Source organism: Notothenia coriiceps, unplaced genomic scaffold (genome assembly GCF_000735185.1).
Source record: "Notothenia coriiceps isolate Sejong01 unplaced genomic scaffold, NC01 NC01_scaffold00013624, whole genome shotgun sequence".
Taxonomy (NCBI): Eukaryota; Metazoa; Chordata; class Actinopteri; order Perciformes; family Nototheniidae; genus Notothenia; species Notothenia coriiceps.
Genome location: NW_011346325.1, coordinates 5,464 through 31,734, shown reverse-complemented (window position 1 = coordinate 31,734; position 26,271 = coordinate 5,464). Strand labels below are relative to the sequence as shown.

The window sequence follows — 26,271 nt, the reverse complement described above, 5'->3', positions numbered from 1 at the left end:
TTTAATAACTCAAATTTCATTACTGACTTTTAAATAAAAAAATCATCAACATTTGGCCACAGGATAGCTCAGTTGTAAGAACTGGTGTCCTAAGTAAGCAGGTACAAGCACACTGAAATAGGCAATATCTTCACCTCTATCTCCCCCTGTCAACCCTGCATCTCCGATAAACACCTGGCTTAGGAAGACTGAGAAAAAATCTTGGTTAACAGTGGCAAATCAAAAATGATCTGAGAAGGTTATCACCATTAATTTGGAGGAAATTGTGTGTGGAGCAAATATTAAAATAAATACCTTTGAGGGATTCTCGTCCTCCTCGTTGTATGATCAATAAATGGCAAGGTGGGGCTTCTTTGGTGCATTTGTTGTGGCACTTCAGCCTGCATGCATACACAAGAAGGACAGGGCATTCTATTAGTGTTTGTCATGTTGTTCATAGTTTAGTTTATTTACACAACTTATGCAAATTGGGTGCATTATCATGAAACAACAAATATTAATTTATTCAACTGAGATCAAAACAAAAAGGTTCATAAACACGTTTCACCTTCAAAAAAAAATCAACCAAAAAAAAACACATCAACACTAATTTCATAAATCCCAGATATGATTATCTGTAATGAGGCTCAAATCACTACTATTGTTTGAATAAAACTAAGTACTTACTTGCAGTTTTTACATTTCAGTCCAAACAACATTCCCTTTCCACATACTATGCATGTCTGGGACATCCAATACTTGGTTGAAAACCTACAAGCAAAAGAAAAGAGTGAGATAGACAATTTAAGGAACATCAGGACATGTGGATTAACGTGAGAAAACACGGCTTCTGACCTTTAAGCCTTTCATAACATTCTCTCATTCTGACGGAACACATTACCTGCGTAACCTTCCTGAGAGGATAAAAAATTGCCAGAAGAAAGTAGTTTTGCTTCTACTTGAGTGTTTACCTTCTTAGCTCCCTCACCTGCTGATTTCATTTTGGGCCCCCCATTTCATTTTCATCTTTCGGTAACCCTGTGTGAATTAACATCTCAGGCAGTCACTCTGCTGCGCGGGGCCTAGGCCATGGGGTTTACAGTACATCAATGCAACAACCAGTCTGAGAGATGGGAGCGAAGGAAAATAGCATCGCTAAAGGTTCCAACACACTTACTTCTCAAACAAACAAATCCACAAAGTGCTCCGCAGTTTCGACCAATTCCCTGCACAGACCATCCGAGTGGTACGAGCACGTATGTGGCTATTGGCTGTATTTACTGATGTGACGCCTGGATGTAAGCAGTGCTGCTGGCTGGCTAATGGCTGGTGACTAATGTAGTTTGACAGAAACCAAATCTCTTTATTAGGCCCTTCTTCGCCTCAATTGAGTAGCACAACTCAATCCAACCCCCTCTGATTTTTTAGTAGACTCCGCTGTCAGATATGAAAGATGAAGTGACATTAAGGGCCGATTTTGCATAAAGAAGTATTCATTCAGCACATTGGATACCCCAAAGCCAAAGTAGTGCATTGTGTAGCAAAGACGCAAATGCACTTATCGCAACAGGTTAACAATACGATCAAGTTGTAAATATGCAAATCGGCACGTCTAGTAGATGCTGGATGGAGTAATTGCTTTTCTCTTAAAACCAGCATTAATATTCAAATAACGGCTTCATAAATTACATTTGCTCTCAGTTTGCCTGGGATGAGGTTCTCGTTCCATATCGATGAATTTCAGCTGGCAAAACACCCACGTTCTGGAGGTGGCTGAGATCCCACAACTAATGCGATATTGTTTTACTTTTTAGATCACTAGCGTTCGGAGTCAAGCAGGGGGAGAGAAAAAGAGAGGGACGGATGAGAATTGAGAGTTATGCAAGGGGGCCATCTTTTTTTTAATTGGACTGACATTCTATTACAGATGAACAAGTACAAAAACACACTCACACACACTCTTTCCTTTAGACCTACCTGTGTTTTATTGAGTTTCCCAGATCTCTTCGTGGAATCTGTGGGGACCAGCGAGGCACTGAGAGAGTGTCTGGAGCGGAAGAAATAAGAGAAAGGAAAGGTCGTTATGTTATTATTTTTGTCCAATGTTAATATTGACTGAATATTCTTCAAAATTGACAACATTTCTAGTATCAAACAACATTTTCTAGCAACAAAGGGACTTTCTGGTGTCAAACTTAATCAGCTGTTTCAATATCATTCTCACAGTTAGTCATGACTCACTATCAACTCATCACTGTAAACGAGCCTTTGTCCTTATTGTCAAGAACGCACATGGACTGTTGGATAGGTATTGTAATGGTTGGATGGACATCAATAATAATATAATCAGTGCATTATAAAGACAACACAGCTTCCAGCATGAGCTGACAACACCATACAGGTATCTCATTTGTACCTGTATTGCATTGTGAGAGATTCTAGCCTCAAAAGGTTTCCACTACAAAACATTACGCTTGGTCCATTAGTACTGACAATGACTGAGCAGCCCAATACATTTGTGCGCAACCTCCTAATACAGGGACAGAATGGCAGCCTACACAGCGTGGCCTGTGAAGGCGGCTGGAGGTGGTGGATATGCATTGAGATGATAGGGCGCTCTAATGATGTGCCAGGTCAAAAAGAGCCCAGGATATAACGTAATGTGCATCATGCAGGATCAAAAATAATACCTCATATAGGGTTTTAGAGGCCTATTTAGGTTATATTCCGTCACACTATTTACAATCTAGAGATAAATGCAGTCATCCTCAAAATAACATGGAAAAGGAAGAGGTATCTATACAAAAATTCACAAAACCAACTGATACAAAATGTTTCTTTGTACAGTATAATAAGAATAGTATACCCTATACCACAGTACATCTTGAAAAGTAGCGTAAAACTAACACTTTGTAACATTATGCACACCTCTAATAGAATATTTGCAGGTAAACAAAAAAAAAAAGAGAAGAGAGCATGACGAGACAAATCAGGAGTTATGGCGCAAAAAGAGAATCTGTTAAATGTAACCAGAGCACAGCTTCATTACATAAACCGGCCCAACTATGTGGTATTTATTCATTACAGGAACATACAATCACCCTTTAGTACATTATCATGTAATTATTACAGAAATGCATGTTCCTTATTATTATGACTGTTCCAACAATGCAGAATTAGTCCTCCCTAAGAACCGTATGTGTAAAGTCAGCACCCTTTCCCTTTAAGGTAAATTACATGTGCATTTCTTATATTTTAAGATTAAAAAGGTTTTACATAGATGGATAACCATGCACCAACTCCATGAGATTCATTAGCGTCCACGTCAAATGTCCCATCCCTTCTTCTTGGCTGAGTCACAGATGTGTAATAATTGATTGATATTCTGGTTACCTTGGTGCGGTCTTTTAGATGAGTAGTATGTCACTTTTAAGCTGAAAAGGAATGACAGGAAGATTGGAGTATAGGAGACTTTCGATTTTTTTACATGGGCAGACGGCGGAGATGAACAATAGATTAAATCAGGAAATTGTGCGGAAAAAAGCGACCTAGAAGCCCCTCCTCAATGCTTCAAACTCCTAATTCCTTGAAATGGATGTGTGGGCTGAGGTGTGCATTGAGATCGATCTCCATATGAAAGGACAGAAGAAAATTCACTTCAGTCAGGCCGATAGGATGAAGAGTTCCAAACTCATTTCAGCTCGATATGCAACAATATCGCCCAAAAGAGGGAATCATCTATGAATTTGAGAACGTCTTTTTCAATCATCATATTCATAGGCTCTTTATTATATATTTTTTTATTTGAAAGTAAACAGAAAAGACAGGCAGATTCACAGTTGAGATGCTAATGTTCCTCCGAGAAGAGTCTTGGAAACGTGTCGATTCGAGTCTTTGAAAATCGTTTCAGAGACAGATTTCCTCAGGAGGCGGAAGAACTCTCACCAGTTGAATTGATTCAAAGTCCAGAGAAAGGTATCCAATCATAAACTCAACTTGCCGATCAAGAAGCATTGTTTTTATAAGTTAAAGTTCATGGCCTCTATGGTTTAGATACTTGGCTGATTTCCTGCAGTGTATTTTGCAGCTACACACTAGTGGCTACACTACAGTAGAACAAAGAGCACTTTTTAAAATCATTTTTGAGCTGGTAAGGGTCTCAATCAATCCTATTAATTGATAACAAGGCCACAAGTCATTGGCAGTGCTAATCTCATGGCCCCGGTGCTGTATAGCATTTCCTTGTTCCTGAAGAACACCCTTCCTCCCTTTCCTCCCCCAGCCTCTCCAGAGGCCCAGTGTCTTCTCTCCGCACTCCGATGCATCGCTCAATTACACTCAATCAACCTGATAACTCAATACAGAGGGGAAACTGACATCATCTGCTTCTTGTCGGCCTTGTTGGCGACTGGCAGATGATTTGACTTGTCAGCTGCGTGGTCAGGGCTGTTTATCATCGTGCGTGTTTGCTGTTGATGTCGCTGTCTGTCTTCAGTGCCACTCATTCATGATCCTATCATCTCTCACAGAACGGGGGAGTGTAGTTTAATGTCAGTAAGTGTTCATGACAACAAAATCAACAGAACCATAAACGCTTGAGATATAACAGAAACCTTCAGATGTATTTTTATGTGTAGATTTTGGGCTTGGAAGAATTGCCCTCATTTAAATGTTTGTTATATGTGTTATGTCCGTCCTTTAGAGGTAAAGTAGTGTTTAGTTGCAGTGGTGGAGTCCACCAGTCACGTGCTAAACTCAGATTGCGTAACTGTAAAAACAGTGCATTTATGTAAGTCAATTATAATCGACGCACTATTGACTGTTATGTACAGGGTATTGCATATTGGCAAAACAAAGGCCAGAGTGTGAGCAATATCCAATGAGACAAGATAAAATGCAACTGCAATAAAACCTTTGATTCAGCAATCAGAGATACAACGATAACAGTCAAGTAATGTGAACCAAAGCCAAAGTTGAAGCAAAAACAATGGAAAGAACATGGAGGAATAGCCCCATGCAGGCAATAAGAAAAGTGAGGTAAGAGCTTTTTACATGATACATAACATTTCAATTAAGTTAGCTGTATTTAGGTGGATTTTTCTTTTCTTTTATTGGGCTAAATTGACGTTCTTGGTTTAAGGATTAACATATCTTTTTTTGTTTTTAATGTTTTATGTCCATCCCTTAAAATCTAGTAGTGTTTTCAATGTTCCTGTTCCTGCGCAGAATCCAGATTGTTTAAAAATGTCACACATCTAAAGTTAAGTGCATTATAAACGCAATCATTCAACTATGAAACAAACAACAAAAATCTCATTTTGGATTTACATTTTTTGCAAAAGACTTGAGGAAAAAGAGCTGCCAAAGCAACTTTGTACATAAAAAGATGCACACGACTTTTCCAACTTCTCCACAAGATAAACAACCTTTACTCTTGCTTTGTAGAAGTCTGCTTGTGGCATGCGCAGCAGGAAATCCCAATGCAGGTGCAATTATTTTGACTGACATCTCTATTAAAACCATTTGAGAAAAAACAGCTAGTCTTCTGATGAATTGCTGACAGCTGCTCAAGGAGTGTTTGCAGGAGCACTAAGACCCACTTCCTGCAACCATGGTAACCACATGTGTTTCCAAATCAACCACAACTGAAATATCAAGTAGTACAACTTTTACATCTCGGGATCCTGTTGATGTGTGTTTTTTGTTAATAAATCTAATGAAAAAAGTCTAATTTTCAAAGTGTGTGCGTGTGTGTGCGTGTGTGTGTGTGTGTGTGTGTGTGTGTGTGTGTGTGTGTGTGTGTGTGTGTGTGTGTGTGAGAGAGACATATGAGCCTGCAGGAGCTGAGGAACCCTCAAGGCGCCAGACAACAGTGTCCTCCTCCATCTTCTCTGTTTGGCCTCAGACTAATTAAGCCGAGGCCTTCCTTTCCCCTCCTCCACCGACCGGTCACATGACACACAGCAGACCATGGGGTTGAGTGTGCTGTCTCTGTGTGTGTGTGTGTGTGTGTGTGTGTGTGTGTGTGTGTGTGTGTGTGTGTGTGTGTGTGTGTGTGTGTGCGTGCGTGCGTGCGTGCGTGCGTGCGTGCGTGCGTGCGTGCGTGCGTGCGTGCGTGCGTGCGTGTGTGCGCAAGACACTACTTGAGTCTAGGAGCCTATTTAGAACAAAATATAGTTTATTTGTTGTGGAGTGAGATGCCTCTCCAAGTGATTAACTGAGCGCTGAACACTGCTACTCCCCACGGAGAGGACATTTCTACTGTGGGTAAAAAAATAAAACTGTGGAGCATGTGACAATCAATTCAACGTAAAATACATACATGGGGTAATCTCATTATTCTAATTCTCAGCGCTGTCACCAATTCATCTCTACTACACCTACTACTTATTATGAGAATCATCAAGTTCAGAGTGGTTTGGATAAAAGCTTCAATTAAATGCAATCAACAGCTTAACTAACACGGTATCATAAGGAGATAATGAAAAGCTTTAAAGGATGATACCAAACAATTTTAGCACAAAACAACACAATATGGCAAAGAGAAGCTGCAGCCTGTGTAACTAGATGAGAGTCTGACATTATGGTATATACAGTGGACTGTGCAGAGCAGCAGAAGAAGTGAACAGGACTGTAAAAAAGTGTGTGGGTGTTTGCTGCACAGTGTGCTGCATTATAGCACATGAGTGTTATTTGAGCGATATATTACAGGCTGTTGCTCCGCATATCCTCATCGTTTCTCATCCATGCATTAAATGCGTTTCCACCAGGTGAAAGTACTCAACTGAAAAAGTATCTGTTTGGACAGGCAGCCAAAAATGCACAAAGAGCATAGTGGGAATAGAAGAGTTTGGCGTTTTTATCTGACCGAATGTGAGAAAAAACCCACCTCAGATGAACAAGAGACAAAGCCAGGTTGCTCAGTTGCTATGGCAACAGCTACACGCCAATCAGCTTTTTTTTCAGACTATTGTGCTGTCATACAAATAACACCACACACACAAATCATGTTATAAACAGCAATCACAGGGATAGAACAAAATATCAATTTCCTTAGCTGTAACTAGTGTGGCCCTTATCGATGCTAGGGTTCTCTAAGACTGGAGGTTTAAGTGTGCCAGGGCGACAGAGGGATGGGAGAACAGATGATGCCTCGAGGCTTGGCATTGCTTGGAAGTGTATTCCTCAACCTAAGAACTCAAATGGCTCGGGGCATGCAGACGGGCTACAGACTGCAGGTTTTGGTGGTCAAGTCATTCTGACCATATGGAGGGCTTTCAGGTGTTGTAGGGCACCGTCTGGCTTCAATAGCTCCCTAGTTGTTGGACAACACTGATGAAACACAGCTTAATGTTTCAGAAAAGAAACATATTTGCTGTATAAATATCTGGGCTCCTTCACAACTTCTTTTTATAACCTCAATGTGTTATTCTCTCTCAAATCATATAAAGAAATGGCTGGATGTAGAGCCTCTTACTGAACTTGATGCGTGCTTCAGTGGAGCTTACACTACCAAATGACCAAACAGTGCCATCTCCTGTGTTTGATACACTTGCCGTACGTTTCTAGGAATTAACAGTCGCCATTGAACAATCCACCTTTTCATTGACTGTAATGATCTTCTATGCAAGGCTTCCTTAGATGGTGTGAGACAATAACTTGTCGAGTCAGCATGCATTTAGTGCTTGGAAAACAGGTTCAGTTTCTTATGCAGGAAAATATTAAAGAGCAAGGAAAAAGTCATCACAAAACCCTGATCCTACTATTAAATAAAATTAGATTGGTTTATCGACAAAATATGAGAACAAAAATACCGAAAAGTGGGGCCTTGTGGATGGCAGGGGATTTTCATTAAAAAGCTATTTTTGCTAATTATTCACTAAAATATGCTCTTAAAGCCTACTTTTGTGACACTGTTTAAATTATGAATTGATCATTAATTATTATGTGTGCATTTGAAACAAACCTTTATTCAAAGAAGAAGGTTTCACTGGGGGAGGGGGGCTCTTTAAAACAGGGGGTTTGCAAACACATGAATTTCCTGCATATTAATATGTTTTATGCAACAATTTATGGTGCCAACGATAACATAAAAAAAGCATCAGGGAGAGTAAGTGAAAACAAAGGAATATACGTTTTTGAATTCTAGAAATAATGATTTAAAGAAAACGCGACAGGAACATTTCTCTCCAGCTTGTTAATATCCCTTTTCCAAGCATAACGGCAGGTGCTCCCCCTTTAAGGTCTATCCGTGCCATCAGAAAATTAAGATTTTGATTTTTGACTCTCTTGCCCTTAGGGTATTGGTTCACTCTGACTGATGAAATAAACAAGACATTAAGAAAGCTGAATATGATTGGCTCTGTATTTCCTTGGCATGACTCAACATGTCAACATCCATTTCCTCAAACACACATACAAGAATGATTCCTGAATGACAAAACGTTATGTCTGCAGTGATAAATATATAAATTGAAGCCAATCTTAAGCCATCGTTGTCCTCACCCTGTTTTAAATGTATCGGTTATTTGTAGCCATTATTTATTTGCAAACTCTCAAAGGGACCTCCATTGAGGTGCCACACTCGGTTGCTAGGAGATCTGTGACGCAACCGCAAAAGTGTCTAAGCGAGGTTAGGGTGAGTGTTTATTTTCTACATGTGTACTAGTGTCGTCACTCAGATTGAGTTGTGTGCAAAGGGTATGAAGAACATTTAAGCCATTTATATCCATAAGCACACACTCATAGACTCCTACACTCTCTCTTTCTCTGCATCACACGCACGCACACACACACACACACACACACACACACACACACACACACACACACACACACACACACACACACACACACACACACACACACACACACACGTCTCCGTGTGAACGTGGCCTCAGACTATGTGAGCTCAAACAGCCTGAGGGGCTAGAGGTGAGCTGAAAATGTCCCTCTGTGGCCACCATCACTTGTTCCATTGGAAAAACAATGACTTATCATGGGAGCGAGAGAAGAAAAAAAAAATCTGAAAATGTATTATTCAAGTTGACCATGAGGGTAAACAAAGAAACTGCTATTTGCTTGCAGAGAGTTGAAATTGTTTTATTAAAAACATCTATTTCACATACATAAACATGAACAGACTCAGCACAAGAGACTAAGAATGAGAGACAGTGCAATGGCCCATCTCTAGGTATTAGCAAGGCCACATAAATGATGATTGCATGCATCCTTTTGTTTGTACATGTGCGTCCGAAGCCTCACTAGAAAAATTCAGATTTTGCATCCAAGATTTTTTTATAATGTATTTTTGTTATTTGTCCATGGTAGGTGCTTTGGTTGTGTTGGCTGTGAAAACACGTCAACACTCTCCTCAATGACCAGAAAAGTTTGAAAAAATAAAGTGTATGATTTTTATTTTTATAATTATTAGTAGGAGCTGCACAAGATATGTCCTGTCTTGCATTGTCCTTCCAGGTGTGATGGCAAAACAAAACTGTAAGAACGTTTTTATTTTGATGTTCCCATTACATCAAGTATACATGAGGGCAATCTAAATAAAAAAGGCAATAAATCAATGTTATCTTTTATGATCCTCCCTACCTTTGTGATTCCTATAATATAAAGTTAGGCATAAGGGCAAAGTAATGCTGAGAGGAAGAGATTTAATATTATGCAAACCTCAAACTTTCCATACAACTTCCATTCCAGGGAGAATAAACTAAAGTCCTGTGTCAATAAGGAAAATACATGCACTCCAAAAAACACCATGTACCGAGACAAAGTAGATTGTGTAGTTTCTGCTGAATGTGTATGTTTGCGTGTGTGATCTTTTTCCTAACCTAATCATTTGTTGTTGTCCCTTAATCTACAAACATTAACCATTGCTCGAGGTTCATTCTTTTGTTTTGAGTTTCTAATAGAGCATGTTTACATATTTTAATGTTCAAAAAACACATTATTCTTCTCAAACTGTTTGTCTGGATATGTCTCTGAACACTCGATCTGAAACTCTCTGTTTTAGCACCTGTCTCTTTACGCCCCCTCCCAAAATCGCAAAGGTAGTTCTCAAGCCTTGGGTATAGACACTGTAGGTATATTCTAATGAGCCTGTATTTAAAAGGGCCAGTTTCTGCTCAATGTCAGGTTCATATGTTGTGCCTCTACTGTGACATGTTAACATGGTTTGATGTTTAAGAAGGTCTTTCACTTCCTCATTCTGCCTGTGCTGCAGCACCTCTTTTCACCCTCTGTCTGAAACCAGAGCCCAGTCTGCTCCGATTGGTCAACCGCTCAGAGATGTCCCGCCCTTTAGCCTTATTATCACGTACAATATATTGGAGCAATAGCCAATAGAAGTGCAAGTGTTACGTACTGATGTCACTGTCGCTGAAGTGAACAAAAGGGGTCCGATGGAGCGTTTCAGGAAGTGTGTGGCAGAGAAACTCCCTTTGGAGGTAACACAGGGATTTGAGCCTTTGCAGATTTACATGCAAAGAAAGCTATATAACACACTACAGGAAAGAGAAAACCCACAAATCATAATAGAGCCCCTTTAACATAGGAAGGTGATACATTTTGAATAGCATGTTGAAGCCCATGCAGGGGAAAGTCAGTCAGAACCCCACTTTGTGCAAAAGACAACCCTAGCAAAGAAACACTACTGTGAATCTCAAATGTTATCTAATAGTATCATAACCAGACTATCACAAAAAGTATTTCTAGGTGGAAAGCCATAGCAACTTATAGGAGGATATCAGGAGGATGCTGACGTTTCAGCTTCGACCGGGCGCTGACTCATCCTGAGCAGACAGCGTTTGGTCACCCCAGCGTCTTGTAGGTCCTCCAATTGTTTTGATTCAGAGCGCTACAGAGATGAGTTACAATGCTGCTGGCTGGAGGGCCCTGACGTATGAGACGGCAGTGATGCCCTAATCCCAAACATAGACCTGGAACAGGTGTTTATCCTCGCTTACCGGGCGCATACACGTGTGTCTGATGCTCAGACATACACACATAGAAATACACACACCATTCCTAAAATAGGATCTGGAGAACCACGGGATCAACTAAGGAGCTCCACAAAGAAAACTTCCACTTTCTCTTCACTCAGTGATTTACAGTTTATACACATTGTATTGATTACATACAATTCCAGTTTTATTTTACCCAAATAATAACCATAAGAGAGTGCAAAACAGGGTACAGTGTATCTGCATAATACGTTCAGCCTCCATGGAATGAAGGTAAGTTATAGGTGGATGTTTAGATGACATATTAATGTTAATGTTAATAATAATAATACATGTTATTGTGTAGCTGCTATACGGGTACTCAAAGGGCACTTTACAGTATATAGTAAAAACGAATTAAAGCTATGACAATAAAGCATCATCTTGGTTTGGTAAATAAAAAAGAAAGACCTCCTCTTCTCTCCGTGCAAAGGTATGTTCTGCTTTGTGCAGCTGATGTTGATAGAAACAACACAGAATGACGGATCAGTTACAGTGAAGGAACACAAACATCCTAACTGCAGATAAGCCCAACCTCGACTTCTATCTGTAACCTGAAACCCTGTTTTCAACATTAATACTGAAGGTGTCGAAATTAAAAGTTAAAGCTGACACTTAAGTATAACAATATCTTGCATATTAATATTATCTAAGTTGTCTTAAATGAAATAATAAAACAAGATCAAGATGTTTTTGCTAATGAAAGAAGTGCTACATGCACATACCACATCATGGTTTTTGATTTCATCTAGTCTAGACTTTTGATTAACAGCCAAAGACAAAGCATGTGATACACGATGGTCAAGTTAAATGATAAAAACGTAAAAGTAAAATGTGACAAGGTACCTATAATTGTAATCGCAATGTGAACTTGTACTAACCTCCTTCTAATGCAATCTATATTATATACGATGTCTATTCCATGCTCATTTTATGTCTATTCTTATGTATTTTATTAGTAACTGTATTCTATGTGTTCTCAATTTTCTGTGGCTTTTTCATGAGATGTCAATTCTCTACTGTGAAGCACTTTAGACAGCAAATCTTGTATGAAAGGTCCGATTCAAATAAAGCGTATTATTATAATTAATGTCGCAATAACAATGATTACATAAGTAGCATTGTATGATTGACATGTGTTTGGACAAGTGAGAAAAACTACATTTAACTTATCCCACATAAAAATAAAAATAAATGAGACACTTTTCTTAAGAAATGGAATCCAGGCCCACAATTTAAAGTAGTAAAAGATAATAAGATAAGTATATCTTATCTTATTAAGTATATCTTACTTTATTATCTTGTATTCATTGAAAATGTGGGCCTGGATTACATTTCTTAAGAAAAAGCAGTGTTGTATGTTGAGTAAGAAAATAATCCGGAACAAATCATTAGCACGGGAGAATTTACAATAAATGCACATTTATCTGCTAGGTGCCTGTCATCATCACAGTTGTATTTTGTAATCCAAGCACAGCTTTATATGGCGTGTGATTATTCCAAGTCATGCCTCGACCGATAAATATGCAGCACTGTGCCCCACATACCTGTTAGTCAAGGTCTACTACTATTCACAATACTAAGTGATCACCATTCATCACTCCTTGCGTTGACACAACCTCCATTACTCCCCATCTCCTCCTTTAGTCTAATGGCTTCCGCAGTATGCACATAATGCATCAGGCAATAAGGCTGCCAATGTGCAACAACACACCACCTCCGGTCATTATGGCACCGCCTTATTGTTGCATTTCCCAACACTGTACTTAAATATATTCTTAACAAAAATAATTATGGTGATTATGGGTGTGAGTGTTTTTTTTCCGGCACAATAGAAAAGAAGAAGGTTCCAAATTGACACTAGAAATTGGACAGAGGTGAGAAAAGCACATATGAGAAGAGTATAGATAATAGCACTAGACCTTTTGATTTAATTTAGCAGAATGACATCCCAGAAGAGAGCTTAATAAGCAGATGTTGAAAGGGGTTGTAATATGAAAGAGGTAAAGTGAAGGCACCTAATTTTATTAAAGCTAGAGTGTGATCCCATTTAAAAAAAAATAAGAGAATTCACTCACTTGCAGAGGGGGTTTCAGCATGGACAGGAGGTGTGGAAGGGATGAAGGAGGGAAAGAAGAAGGATCGCAGAGATCGTTCAGTGAGGAGGGGCGAGCGCTGCGTGGGCAGATTTTCACAGCTGCCCACGCTGCTGTGGATCTTAAGGTTCAAGGGCTTGGTCTTCTTCTTGGCTCTGAGGGAAACAAGAGAAGAAAAGAAGAAATCACTGAGAGGGATATAGGTTGCACATACACATGTTTCAACTAACAGCAGAGCTTTGAGTGGAGATAAAAAAAAAGCCTGAGGACTCATAGTGTACTAACAACATCTTTATAGGATTAAGTGATATGATACAGTGAGCCAGGCTAGGTATCATGTTGATAAAGTGACTACAAATCAACAGGCATCCGGCAAGAAAGAAGACACGTTCGATTCTCAAAGAAAAATGTCTTGGACTTGGTAATTTAGTTTGTTGCTGATCATTTACTGTCACTTAAACTACTGTTGGCCAGCTTTGTAAAGCTGTATGTACCGCAGCGCTTTGAACTGACTGCTAACATCAGCATGCAAATGTGCTCACAATGACATTAATACTAAGTAGATATAATGTTTACGATGTTCATCCTCTTAATGGGACGGTCTCAAAGAGACATCCCTTAAAAGCATGCTGTTAAAAATCTGATGCCAAACCACTGTTATTACAGTAGAGGGAATTATAGCTGTAGTGTAAGCAGTTTAATTAGCTAGAATTCATTTAACAGTAGCTTAGTATTCATGATATTCATCAATTTCACGGTACCCACATAATTAATCTGTATCCTTTTACTCATCTGATGGGAGCAAATATATAAGACACTCTGAATCATATTCCGTATTTCAGACAAGTGTAAAGATTTGTTCTCAGGTGACAGCCATTTATTTTCGTGATTTGTTTTGGTTTTCACGGATCTGTCATGCGGCCTTAGGTAAGGATGTGACACCTGAAACCAGACCTTCAGGGCGAATGAGAATGCTTCATGTTATTGTGAACTCTTTGACATGAACAAGCTCTAACCTGTTAGTAAAACACAGATTTGAAAGAGCTGGTTGATATCCAGATATACTGTAACGGTTATCTACACCAATGAGGCTCAGTGGACCCAGGTAACTCAAAAAGGCAAATCCGTAGACTGCTTTCATTTTTTAATGGTAGGGTGTTTTATACCCATCTGGAGATGTGTTATTCTATCAATATGTGTTTACAGTTTGACAAACATCTTGGCACCATTAAACATTTGTAATGTACCAATGAAAGAAAACTCTCAGTGTTATGATTTATAGATAGATTATGGTCTTTGACTCAAAATAAGCTTACGCAATCTCACCAGGTAACGTTTGAACGGCAAATGAAATGTGCAGCTTGATATAGGTCCAAGCAGGCAAATAACCTGAGAATATACAGTACATAAACAAACCCCAGGTATGCATGCATACAGATATTCGGGCATAGATACAAAAAAAAACCTCCCTTTAACTCGAGGAAATCATTTTGCCATTCGAATGTCATTTAGAAAACTGATGGCAAACCTGATTGAGATGTCATGTTGGGCAACAACATCAGATAGGAACGTACATTGTATGTAAATTGACAAAAAGTGATGTTTGAAATGTATAAGAGCGAGCTAGAAATACAGGAAGCTACTGAAGGAAAAGCAGTAGAACCAGAAAGAAAAACAATGGATGAAAAGGGAACAAAACCAATGCAGATAAAAGCAGGCTTATATGCAAAAAGGAGAACATAATTGTAAAAAAAAAGAACATGAAAAAGATTGAATCCAACAGATTTTAATTGAAAAAAAACATAAAGCTGTGAATCCTGACTTCTCATTCATTAAGTGTTGAATCCCAAAGGAGCTCTTCCTCCTATGTCAGTCTCTCAGTCTCCATACTGACTCCTGCAATTAGACCTGTAAACCAGCCCGGTACTTCTCCCCCATCTCCTGCAATAAGGAAGCAGCCTGCAGGTTATCACTTCTCCTTCATAGAGTTTTTGTCAGCTATTCCGATTAGATCACTTTATGCAATTTGAATCAAAATTAAACCATTCGTCTCCCTGTGTGCATGCCTTTTATCCTACACCCCAATGATTTGTAGATGTTCAGTGAGGGGAAAGCGAAAATGAATGTAGAGGGAAGGGAGAGGATTCCCAAAATTGGTTTTGAAGACGGCTGTCGATGAAGGCATGTGGGCGGAGTTGGTGAGTGTCAACTCCACAGTTGCTAACACATCTATTCAGATACCCCTTTTTCTACTCTGCATATGAAAAGTTGGAGGAAGAGTAACTAGAATGCACGATACAGGAGACAGAAGAAGAGGGATGTGTGTGACTTGTCAAATGTTAAGGGAAATCAGCTAAGGTGTGAATAGTAGAGTTTCTTCTGATCTTGTACATCACAATGCATTTCTCACAGATGGAAATCACTGCATATTTCCGTCATCTCAGAAAGCATCTGAATCGTTCATCCCCCTGGGTCTTCTAAATAAACAGGAACACCACCTCTACCTATAGTAGTGATTCAATGAACCACGCTGTTATGCTTATAACTTGCTGATTTGTTGTTTTCTTCCTTCCTGTTATATCCGGATATCTAGTTCTCGGAATCATTGAGGTTTAATTGTGTCTTTCCTGATTTGATTGAAGATGCAGTTCTACATTTGCATAACATGAATAAGCGTTAACATGAATAAGCGTTAATTCAGTGCGCTCAGTTTGAAGAAGATGTCTCGCTTTTTCTTTCAAATGATCTGTGAAGGTTGGATTTTGTCATCAGCTAGGACAGAGGGATTCAAGGGAATCCTGCTCAATGTGTGTGGGCAGGGAGGTATACTGAAGCATATATGGTGGGATCAAAGCTGTGTTAACTTTCTTAGGTTTTTAATTTTTTTAAAGATCAGATTTTCACTTTATAATATACAAGCAAGGATAAAAAATTGACATTCATGCACACACGTCCATGCATTAATCCGCCCACTCCCTCCACATCCACTTCCCCCACACTTGCAGAGAGGCTAATTAAAGAGACACCTTCAAGTAAAAGTTCCATTTGATCAAGGACATAGGAGAGCAGCGATCCTTCAAATTACATATTTATTTTCCTTTCTGACATATCAAGAGGATTTCTAAAAAGCGGGGGTCATGCATATTCTGTCGTTTAGGTCTGGCTAACAAGCTAAAAGTTGCTCAGCATCCAAATGGCTCAATAGTGTTGCTGAGAAACTGCAAAGCCTTTCAGCTCGGTCTAATTAACACTAGTCTCCATCTAGGAGAGTAAAATGACTTGCGTGATACCATCTACATACCTCCAGTTTTTACCTCAGTGAAATGCAGAGTGCTCTACCAAGACCCATATGGCCAGAAAAGCGCAGTTGAGTTTTATGCAAATGGCCCTGTGGAATAATATGTCTGGCACCCAATGCTCTTAGCTGCTTTAATAAAGTTTGAAGGAAATGAAATAAAGGTGGCTAGAATAATGATTGCAACAGAGAATTACTGTGAGCCCTTTGAGCAGTTTCACCCAAAGCAGGTAGTCTAGCTTTCAGAAGTCTGCTGTTTCAATCCCGAGTTTAATAAAAGCCGACAGTCAGTTACCCAAGGTAGTTCTTTTTTGGTTTTTTTCCAAAGGCATTGCGGCAGAGCAATGCCAAACGTAATCTTAAAGGAATGTATTGTCATGCTCAGCAAGTGAAACAAACCAAACAATTCCCTTTTGTTCATTACGAGACGCTGCATTTTTTAACTTTGGTGATTTGTATTCACCTACACAAACAAGCATACAGTATCATGTAAATGCTTAACCTTCACTTGCTTCCTTAATTTTTTAATCCAAACGTAAAATGCGTTTGATGTGCAGACCATGATCATCAGTCAGGAAGGTTGGATGATAACATCAAACAAGTTAAAAAAACGTTTGTTTTTCTCCCCTTTAACTTTCAGAGTCTCGCACTGAGATATGGATAAACGCGTATCAGAGCACCAGGAAATGCACAGCACTCTCAACAGGGAGGCGAATCATGAGGATATGGATTAAAAGCTGAACATGATGCCTACAGAAGATAGGGAGACACCTAATGCCGGGAAATCAGAAAGATAAAAACAAAGAGTGAAACAATGTCCTATGTGACAGAAAATGAGAGGGAGAAAGAAGAGGTACTGGAGCCGATGAGCAGATGAGAAGTGAGACCAGTGGTTGGGGTCTGGACAGCAGCGACAGAGGAGTAATACGTTGACAGGAAGGCGTACGGACAGTGATATTTCGTCTCTTCTGAAGAATTTCAGGAATGTGTGTCAAGGCACGCAAACATTGCACCTGTCTGATTAAAAATAATTACCATGTTATGGTAGTGTTGCTGTTGGTATAAAATGTGGTTTATGTTTTCATTCCACATGGGTTTTATATGTTTGCAACAAACTGTTTATTTGAATCAACATGTGGGCACAGGAAGAAAAACTAAATGTGAGAGGGAACACAAATATGTAAAATAAATTCAGGAGGAACTAGCAATGAAAATTACTGTTTAACAATTTGTTTTTAAATCTAAATAAACTAATATTATCAAGCTAATTGGCCGTATTTCATGACGATGTTCCACTTTTTCTATCAAACACAAACTGTGCTGCTGCCCAACTCTGTAATGTTCTCACTGTCTCTCTCAGTCCTCTGTCCAAAAGTCAAGGTTCATTGAAAAAGATGACAAACATGTTTTTATCTAACAAAATATTCTGCATTAATCCATGTTTGTTGGTGTTTAGCCAACAAACATGTGTTTTGATTCAAACATGGATCAAAAACGACATTTTCAGTGCGGTCACACTGTTTGCTTTTTTGGCTTGCTGTGCACAAAATAACACCACTTTATTAATGATTGTTAATGTTTAACGAAAAATGAGTTTAATAGTGGGTCAGGTCACATGTCTTATATTAACCGGTCAGGGTGTGGGTTTGCAAACTGAACCTGTGGAGCACTTGCCTTCATTCTACGCTCTCAAAAGAATGGTTCTTTGTGTTGTAAATACTAACAATTGAAGTAAACTATTGTAACTATTCATTTGTTGATAACTAATCTAAGTAAATGACCTAACTGTCACAAGAGTCACTCATCTACTTTCTAAAATATGAAAATGCTGATTTGATATAAAACTGTTGAAAAGAGAAACAAACTTTTTCTCTCAGTTTTAGGAAACTCAGAGAGGCTTGTCAACCCGCCATAGTGGAATGGCTCTAGGGAAGTCTGCCTGTCAAACGGAGGATCCTCCACTTACCTGTCTCCTCTTGCAGGTGCTTGTGGTCAGGAGGGTCATTAAAAAGTAATTTGGTGGCACCTGTTTAGGCCCCCAAGGTTACAGACGTCAGCCCCTTTCCGTTGTCTGTCCCTTCCTCTCTGCCAGGATTTGTACTGGCCAGGTTTGGGTTTTGTTCAAAATGTTGGTGCCAATAATCCTTGTACAATCACTCATCGAAACATTCAACTAACTTCTGATGCTTACTCTCCATCTCTTATGCTCATGATAAAATACCTTATTTGCACTTTAACTTGACTGGTTGCCCATTATTGTCCATGCTCTATATTATCTAATTGTCTTATTCAATCATTTAAAAAAAGTGAACTGCATCACTATTTTGAAATGTTGCTCATATTTAAAAGGGGATCTATTATCACATTTTCAGGCTTCATAATTGTATTTAGTTTGAATTGTCTGAAACCAATGCCCTGCTCTATGTGTTGGAGCACTAGCCAATAGAAGCATAGTTATGTTACAGAAGTAAACAAAGGAGTCCAATGGAGGCATTTCAGGAGGGGGAGTGTGTGGGACGGAACTCTCTCTGGAGGGAACTTTGGGGTTTTAGCCTTTGCAGACCATTTACATACAACAACAACAACTATATAAACACTACAGGAAATGGAAACCCTAAAAATAATAACAGGCCCCCTTTAAAGTATCATTTGAATTTTGCTCTGCCATTGACGAAGAAATCATACTGCAGCAAAGATTAAGTGAAAACAAAAGCAATGGTTTTGGTAGCCATGAACCAATTGTAAAGATCGTAGATTATTACCAAAACATTTAAAGAAAGGAAAGTAACATTATTCTGAATAATGGTTGAAGTGCAGTGGACGTAATTACATCAGGGTCAAAATAAGGACTAGAGAGTCAAAAATGAAAAAAGAAAAGGAAATGTGCCCTCCTTCACTGCATTAATGTGCTTGCTACAATTTAAATCTTACACAATCCACTAGCTAGAAGCTAGTATTTGACCAATAATCTTTGTTGACAGGTATGCCCTAAAACCGTGGACTAAACGCTAATTTCAAACTGTGTTTATCAGTGGAAAGTTAACCAGTTAGAAGCAGACCATGTCATTGTTTGGGGAAGATCAGGTCTTGCAATCTAATAGAATATTTTAGGGTTGAACAAGTTAGTCTTAGTAGGGTTATAGAACTCACTTTAAGAACTGTTCTAAAATAGCAATATGTTTCTGTTTGTCAGAAACAGCATGGTATGCAATGAATTACACACGGCATCTGTCTGGATTTAATATCATTGGATGTATTGTGTCCTTGTATGCGAGTTTGCTTCAGACACAAGGTGAATTTCAGAGGACAATAAATTGTCATGTAACGCAATATACACACGTTCTTGTGGATATAACACCTGCGATCTGAGGGCGGTAAAAGAGAGGAGAGATGTGTTGTCATGGAGATGGAAGAGAACATCTCTGCTTTCCAGTTAGATGGGATTAGGCTATGTTAGATTGATGTTTAAGCATTTTCGATTTTAAAACTTTGTGTTGTGAATCTATTAATTTTGATGAATATTTACATTTTTTTATGGAACAAATGTGGTGTCCACACAACTTTCTTTAGAAGAGATGATATTATGTTTCAGGTTTGAGCATTATAAAGCGTAATAATAAAATAAAACACAATATCTTCAGGCAACTTTTTTCATGCCATTACCTGCACTGTAACTCATCCTTCTCCACCACCTGGCGATCATTTATTTTCTCGAGAAACATTCTGTGGCTCCATAAAATAGTCTGTATTAAATTGATAGCTTGGCTTTGGATAACAAGTCAGCAATTACTCATGTCCACAATCTCTGAAAGCTCTGAAATCAGGGAATGTTCTTGGCATAAGATAATATTTTCCAAAATATTTTTTAGTACCTGTTTACAGGCAAATAACAGCTGTTAACCCAACACCTGTATGGGTTAAGTTGTAGTTTTGAAGCAGTAAGTGGTGCCTGAAAAGAAGAAGGGGCCAGGGATAGTATGGAGCCAGGAGCAGATGTTACCTGTTCATTTAAGATCATAGAGACAGCCTACATTTGATGGTTAGAATGATGAACGCTGGTAATAACTCAGTAACAGGTTTGGACAGTCCAAACCTGTTACTGAGGGAAACCAGGGATCCTTGAAAAAAAGGTATTATCTGTGAAATCTGCATTTGGGTCCTGCCTGCTTCACTCAACCCTGACAATCCTGAGTGCATCACAAATGGGAACTCGAGTGAAAGGCATGCAAGTGGCTATTGTTAAAAAAAAGCAGCCACAATTGTTTATTATACATCTTATTGGCATCATTTGTCAGATGGCTGCCTTTAATAGGGTTGAAGAAAAGTCTCCCACTGCACTTTTCCCACTGAGAGCAAGAGTAAGAAAATTAGAAAAGGAATAAATGACAGAAGCTCGGAGATACTTCCGTCCTCCCTTTTTCTCTATGAGTTCTATAGAGTTGATATATCTCCATTGTATATAGATAATGTACATCTTTGAAGACTAACTGAATTGTATACCACTCTAAAATTCAGTTTATGGACATGAAAGGTACACGTGAAAAAATACACTACATTTGTATTTTAAGTGATGACGTTTTATCAGGTTCCAGCTTACTTCTCTTTCCGTCACGTGTATCGCCAGAAGGTCAGTATTTTCCTCAGCATCTAATTAAATTAAAATGTATTTTCTCAATTCAGTCAAAATGAAACCATAGCTCAAACCTTATACTATCTAATCCAAGTATTAAAGCAAGAGCATTGGAGGCGATAAGAGCTGTGTGGCCCACAGCTGTATGGGTTAAATGGTAGTTTTGAAGCAGTAAGTGACAGGGTGCTTAAAAAGAAGAAGGGTTCAGGGACAATATGGAACCAGGAACAGATGTAATCTGTCTCGACTCAAACATCAGAGGGACAGCCTTTATTTGATGGCCTGACTGATAAACAATGGTAATAATGACATTCGAGAGGTTGTTGGACACTGAAACAGTCATACTATTTGTATAACCAAACCATGTTTTAGTTTGCTTGAGTGATGTTTAAAATAATTTATCACACTTCAAATGTTGACCTTCCCATAAAACAGATTGAAATTACAATTTAATGATTGTGCTGGGAAATGTAGGACTCATATAATTAAATCAAAAGCAAAACAAGATTTCCATAAAAGCGTAAATGCTTTGAGTTCAGTGTAAATGCTATGATTCTTTCATGTTTATAGCTTGGTTGTTTCTCTGAGATCCTTTTTTTCTATCTTCCTTGATAAGAATTACACAACATTACGGATTACTTCCAATCACCCACTCAAAATCCAGTTATCCGCCCCAACCAGCTCCAACTTGTTCACAAATTACCACAGAAAAACCATCAGCCTAATAAATCCATTCTCCACCAGCAACAGTGGCATTTGGGCTAACCACCACTCCTAAACACTCATATAAATTCAAAATCATGACTCCAATTTCTGGGCCGTCAGTGGAGGCCAGGATGAGTACTCATTACGACCGATAGATGGGTAGATGGATGGGGGGTGGGGGGAGTGTTGGAAGCGTCTGGCGCTTAAGGACTGGGTGTTGACATCACCCCTCACCTGACTTGTTAATGGGAAAAGTGCAAAAGCCCTGATTAACATCGATGAGCTTTGGTCCGCAGAGAAAAGAAGACATACACTCACATTTCCCTCTAAATGGATTCAGGGACATTTATCAAACATATACCCCACTACCTTTCCTTTAAAGCCTGTCGGACTTGAAACTAACCTTGAAAGGGAACAGTTCTAAGAAGGAAACAAGGTGATCACCTAAACCACATAATGTTGTTGCGACCTTTCAAGCACCCTTAAGCATATCCTGCGTTATGGTCTGATTTATTCTGAGAGGAATCATAATTTCCAAATGAACAACAAGCTGTACTAAAGAAGACCTTGAAATGAGACCATAAACCCATTACGGATGTTTACAGAGATAATAAATCAAGGGAGAAGTAGGCTCATTTTATCATTGACTTCTATACAAGCTGACTAGCTTTTGCAACCAGCGGATTCCCACCTACTTGCAAGAATGCAAGTTTAAAGCACTTCAGCATGGGCTTCATTTTTCAGTCCCTGCCACTAAAATGAAAGAGATCGTATCTAGGGACAGTGTTTGTTCTTTCTTTCTGAGCTAAAGTAGAGAGATGGAATTCAGCTCCCAAGTAGATATTAGCTCATTCTAGGCTAAAGAAAAACACAACAGGTGATTTTACACTCATTAAATGATAAAAAATAATATAAATCCCAATAAATCCCCCCCAATCCCAGACCCCGGTTCTTTAAGATACCACTGGTAGCTGCTACTTTCTCTCTCACAAACACATATTAGCTTTGTGCTCTGACATACAGGGCTTTGTGCAGTACACTTAACTACGCAATGAATGTCCCAAGCAGCAGAGCATGTGGGACCAATCATCCTCCGGGGTCAGAGATCGCCTGCTAATGTGACGATGTGCGTGTCCCGGTGAAGCGGCAGCTCTGTATCTTAGCGCATTGTCTTGGGGAGCAGATACATCAACTTGAATTAACAGAGAGAACATTTTCATGAAAATAAAAGGCGATAAACATGTCTTCAGATTACAGATCCCTCCATAAAAGAACCTCTACACCAATTAGGAGTCATTATAGACTCATGAACTGAGTCATGAGGTTCCTGCATTAAATGGTAAGACTTTTTTTTATCTTCGCACTGCTGTTTGGCTGTAGCTGAGGACCATCTTGGTCTTTTATATGGACAACCATGAAGGAAAAAAAAAACTACTTTTAAATGTAAGTATACAACACATCATACAGACTAGTTGTCAGATGTCTGTCCAATCCCATATTGGGTGGCTCAAGCATAGCTCCAGCCAACAGTGTAATCCCTTTCCTATACCATTGCACAGGTATTTCCGACTGCAGGTAACCATAGCAATGGCACTTCTGCTACTGGCAGATTAGTGTGTTTCCAGACCTCTGAACCATCTCCCATATCCCAGATTTGCTCACCGACTTTAATCGTCTTATGTTGGATCCATTGATGGCTTTTTCAGCCAGGAGAACCAGTTGACCAATCAAAGTTCAGCAGAAAGTTCCCCTTAGCCAGTCAGCTACCTAGCTACAATGGTTGTAAAATGTGATATTAATGACAAAACAGTCAATAACTCAGCCTAACTGCTTCCTCAGAACTCTGAGGAGTCTTTCATCCCCAAAGGTGACGTCCTGAATCCCCAAAGGTAAAGTCCTGCCCGATTGCTGTACTCCTATGTGCCTCTTATTTGTAAACAAAAAAGAAATACATACAATATAGATAGATATATTTTTGAACCAATTTCAATTGAACCATGAATTACACAAGTCAAGAAAGGGTCTTTCGTAAAACTGTTGCGATAACACGCAATTAGGACAAATATACAACCAAACTTTGCCCGGGACATCAAATTTTAACAACAAACTATATGTCTGGACTTACAAAATAATGTTTTACATTGACAAACATCATATGTGTAGTGGCATCAAAGTTTAGCATCAAAGTTCTTCTTCACTCTGGCATTTTATCTTAATTGCAAAAAAATTATCCCTTTTAAACAAGTCATTGTTATTTTTTTAATTTTATAAATAACTGGCATTTACAGCACATACACAATTATAGAGTGTTCATTCTAAAGTAAAAAGCTCAGCTTTTATGCAGTTAAGGTAACATCTTAATTGAAGGTATACATTTTTACTCCTGTGTTTTCAAACATTGCTGATGAAAATTAACTGTTGACAGCACCAGACAAGACAAAATTAATGCCTATATTTAGCTCAACTGTTACTTTGTTAGTCCTTGTAATAAAACAACAGAGTAATAGTTTCCAGTCCTGTGCAGGCAGTGTATGTTTATGTACCACATCATAGGTGCCCTGTGTTGCTCTGTTATATTCAACGCTTGATTTCAGTCAACACTGCCACAACCTTTTTAGTTTCCTTCGCACCCATGAGAAAAATAAATCCAATAAAAAATGTATTTCAGTCTGAATTAGTAGATGTTACGGATGACGTTGAAATAACACATTGACAGGTTCTCAGAAGAGATGCATAATGAGAGGGGTGAGGACAGAAAGAAAGGGAAATGGGGAGAGAAAGGGGAAAGGAAAAGGGGGAGAGAAATATATGTTGTGTACACCAGCTCAGTGAAAGCAAACAGCTAAATTAGTCATGCAATGGATGCAAATTTGCTTCCCCTGAGTGTTGCATGGTAGAATTACCCTGAGAGAAGCTGAGGGTGAATCATGCCAATCCCCGGCGCCATGTGAGATATTAGCAAACATCCAATTCAATAAGAAAGTGCTTAACATTCAAAAAGCTGTGAAAGTCTCATAAAGTGGAATTAACTGTTTGATATTACCATTTCCACTGAAAGGCGGGGCAAGAAAAGAAGCGGTGGAAAAACAAACACGCCCACCTCCAGAAACGATCTTGGTGTGACGTGCCAAGTGGGACCTTGAAAACTCACATGGCCTTTTCCACGTGTGCATGTTAATGTTCATAAACATAGACAACAAGGTTCATTAATTGACACTGTAGTCCAAAGAGCCTCTCTGCTTCGAAAAGGGCACAGAGAGAGAAGGGGGTGAGGTGTTGGAAAGGCTGCTACATAAGCTAAATTAAACTACTGTCGCACTCCTGGATTCAACTTAAAGTTCAATTGGTGCTGGATATCAAGTGCACTTTTGTTTTATAAGTAAAACTATAAACACGGAGCAGCAGCCATCATAGGCCTGAGAGGACACAGATAGTGTTACATTGTAAGATCTAATCTTGTTGTGGTGATCAATGCGTTTTAGAAGGTAAACATTTTTATAAAGATTAAGGGCCTGATGTAAACAAGAGGCCTTTTGTTGTTGCATTACATGCTCTCCAGATTATGGAGCCCAGGAATATTTATGGGACCTCAAGAAGCTGTTATATTAACATCTGCAGTGAAAATTAGGGTAAATTAAGTTCCTGTCACAGTTGCTGAATCCAAAAGAGACACTGCTCAAGGCCTCATGGCTGTCTTGCCATTTTACTTCTTCCTCACTATGCTACAAAGCCGTTATTCAGGCTGCATAATCATATTTGTTTGAGTGTAAAAAGATGTCAAATCAACTCTAACATGAGAGCTGTGTTGAGTTGGCTAATGAGAGTAAGTCCAACCGAGAGGTAGAAATCCAACCCTCCGCTAATATTGTGGTTCTTCACTGGGTCGACTTCTGGGCCCTTTTCTACTGGTTGGGTTTTGTGATTTGTTTCTGGTATCATTTTGAAGAAGCCCCTTAATGCTTTTTGGGGTTTTGACCAATCAAAACAGAGCCAGCCAGCTAACCAATCAGAAACATCACGAGACCACTGCATGAATACATGGAGAGCATCGCGAGACCGCCACACACGAAGGAGTCTGGAAAACGTGGAGTGGATTACAGCCTACTCCGGCCCCTACAGAGATTCACCACATCTTCCAAAGCCAAAATAGAACTTCTGAATACACAATCCGTCAGTAATAAAGCATCCTTTTTCATTACTACATCACTGATGAGAAAATGGACTTCATGTGTCTCACGGAAACCTGGCATCAGCCAGAGGTTTACTCCACCCTCAATGAAGCTTGCCCTCCTGGCTACAGCTACTTGGAGAAAGCCTGCAGCACTGGTCGTGGTGGAGGCCTAGCTGTCATCTACCGAAAGGAATTGGAACTGTCACTCCTGCCCCTGCCTGTATTGTCCTCTTTTGAATGCCTTGCATTTAAATGTAAACCCCCCTTCGCCCTGACAATACTTCTGATCTACCAGCGGCCACCCAAACCCAACTCAGCTTTCATCCCAGAGATACAAGAACCTCTCACTACGCTATGCACAACCTCTGCCAATATTATCATAC

The 26,271-nt window shown here is 39.2% G+C and overlaps 1 protein-coding gene across 1 annotated transcript; it reads right to left on the bottom strand.

The window, feature by feature from the left end:
• LOC104948074 (kinase suppressor of Ras 2-like) lies at window positions 1–24,664 on the bottom strand. The gene is made up of 6 exons (XM_010774232.1): window positions 24,621–24,664; window positions 13,070–13,242; window positions 1,957–2,026; window positions 667–750; window positions 295–380; window positions 1–188 (listed from the first exon to the last, which is right to left on the bottom strand). Exons 1-6 carry the CDS (start codon window positions 24,662–24,664, stop codon window positions 46–48), a joined length of 600 nt encoding a protein of 199 aa, XP_010772534.1. The 3' UTR covers window positions 1–45.
• Between the last annotated feature and the right edge of the window lie 1,607 nt (window positions 24,665–26,271).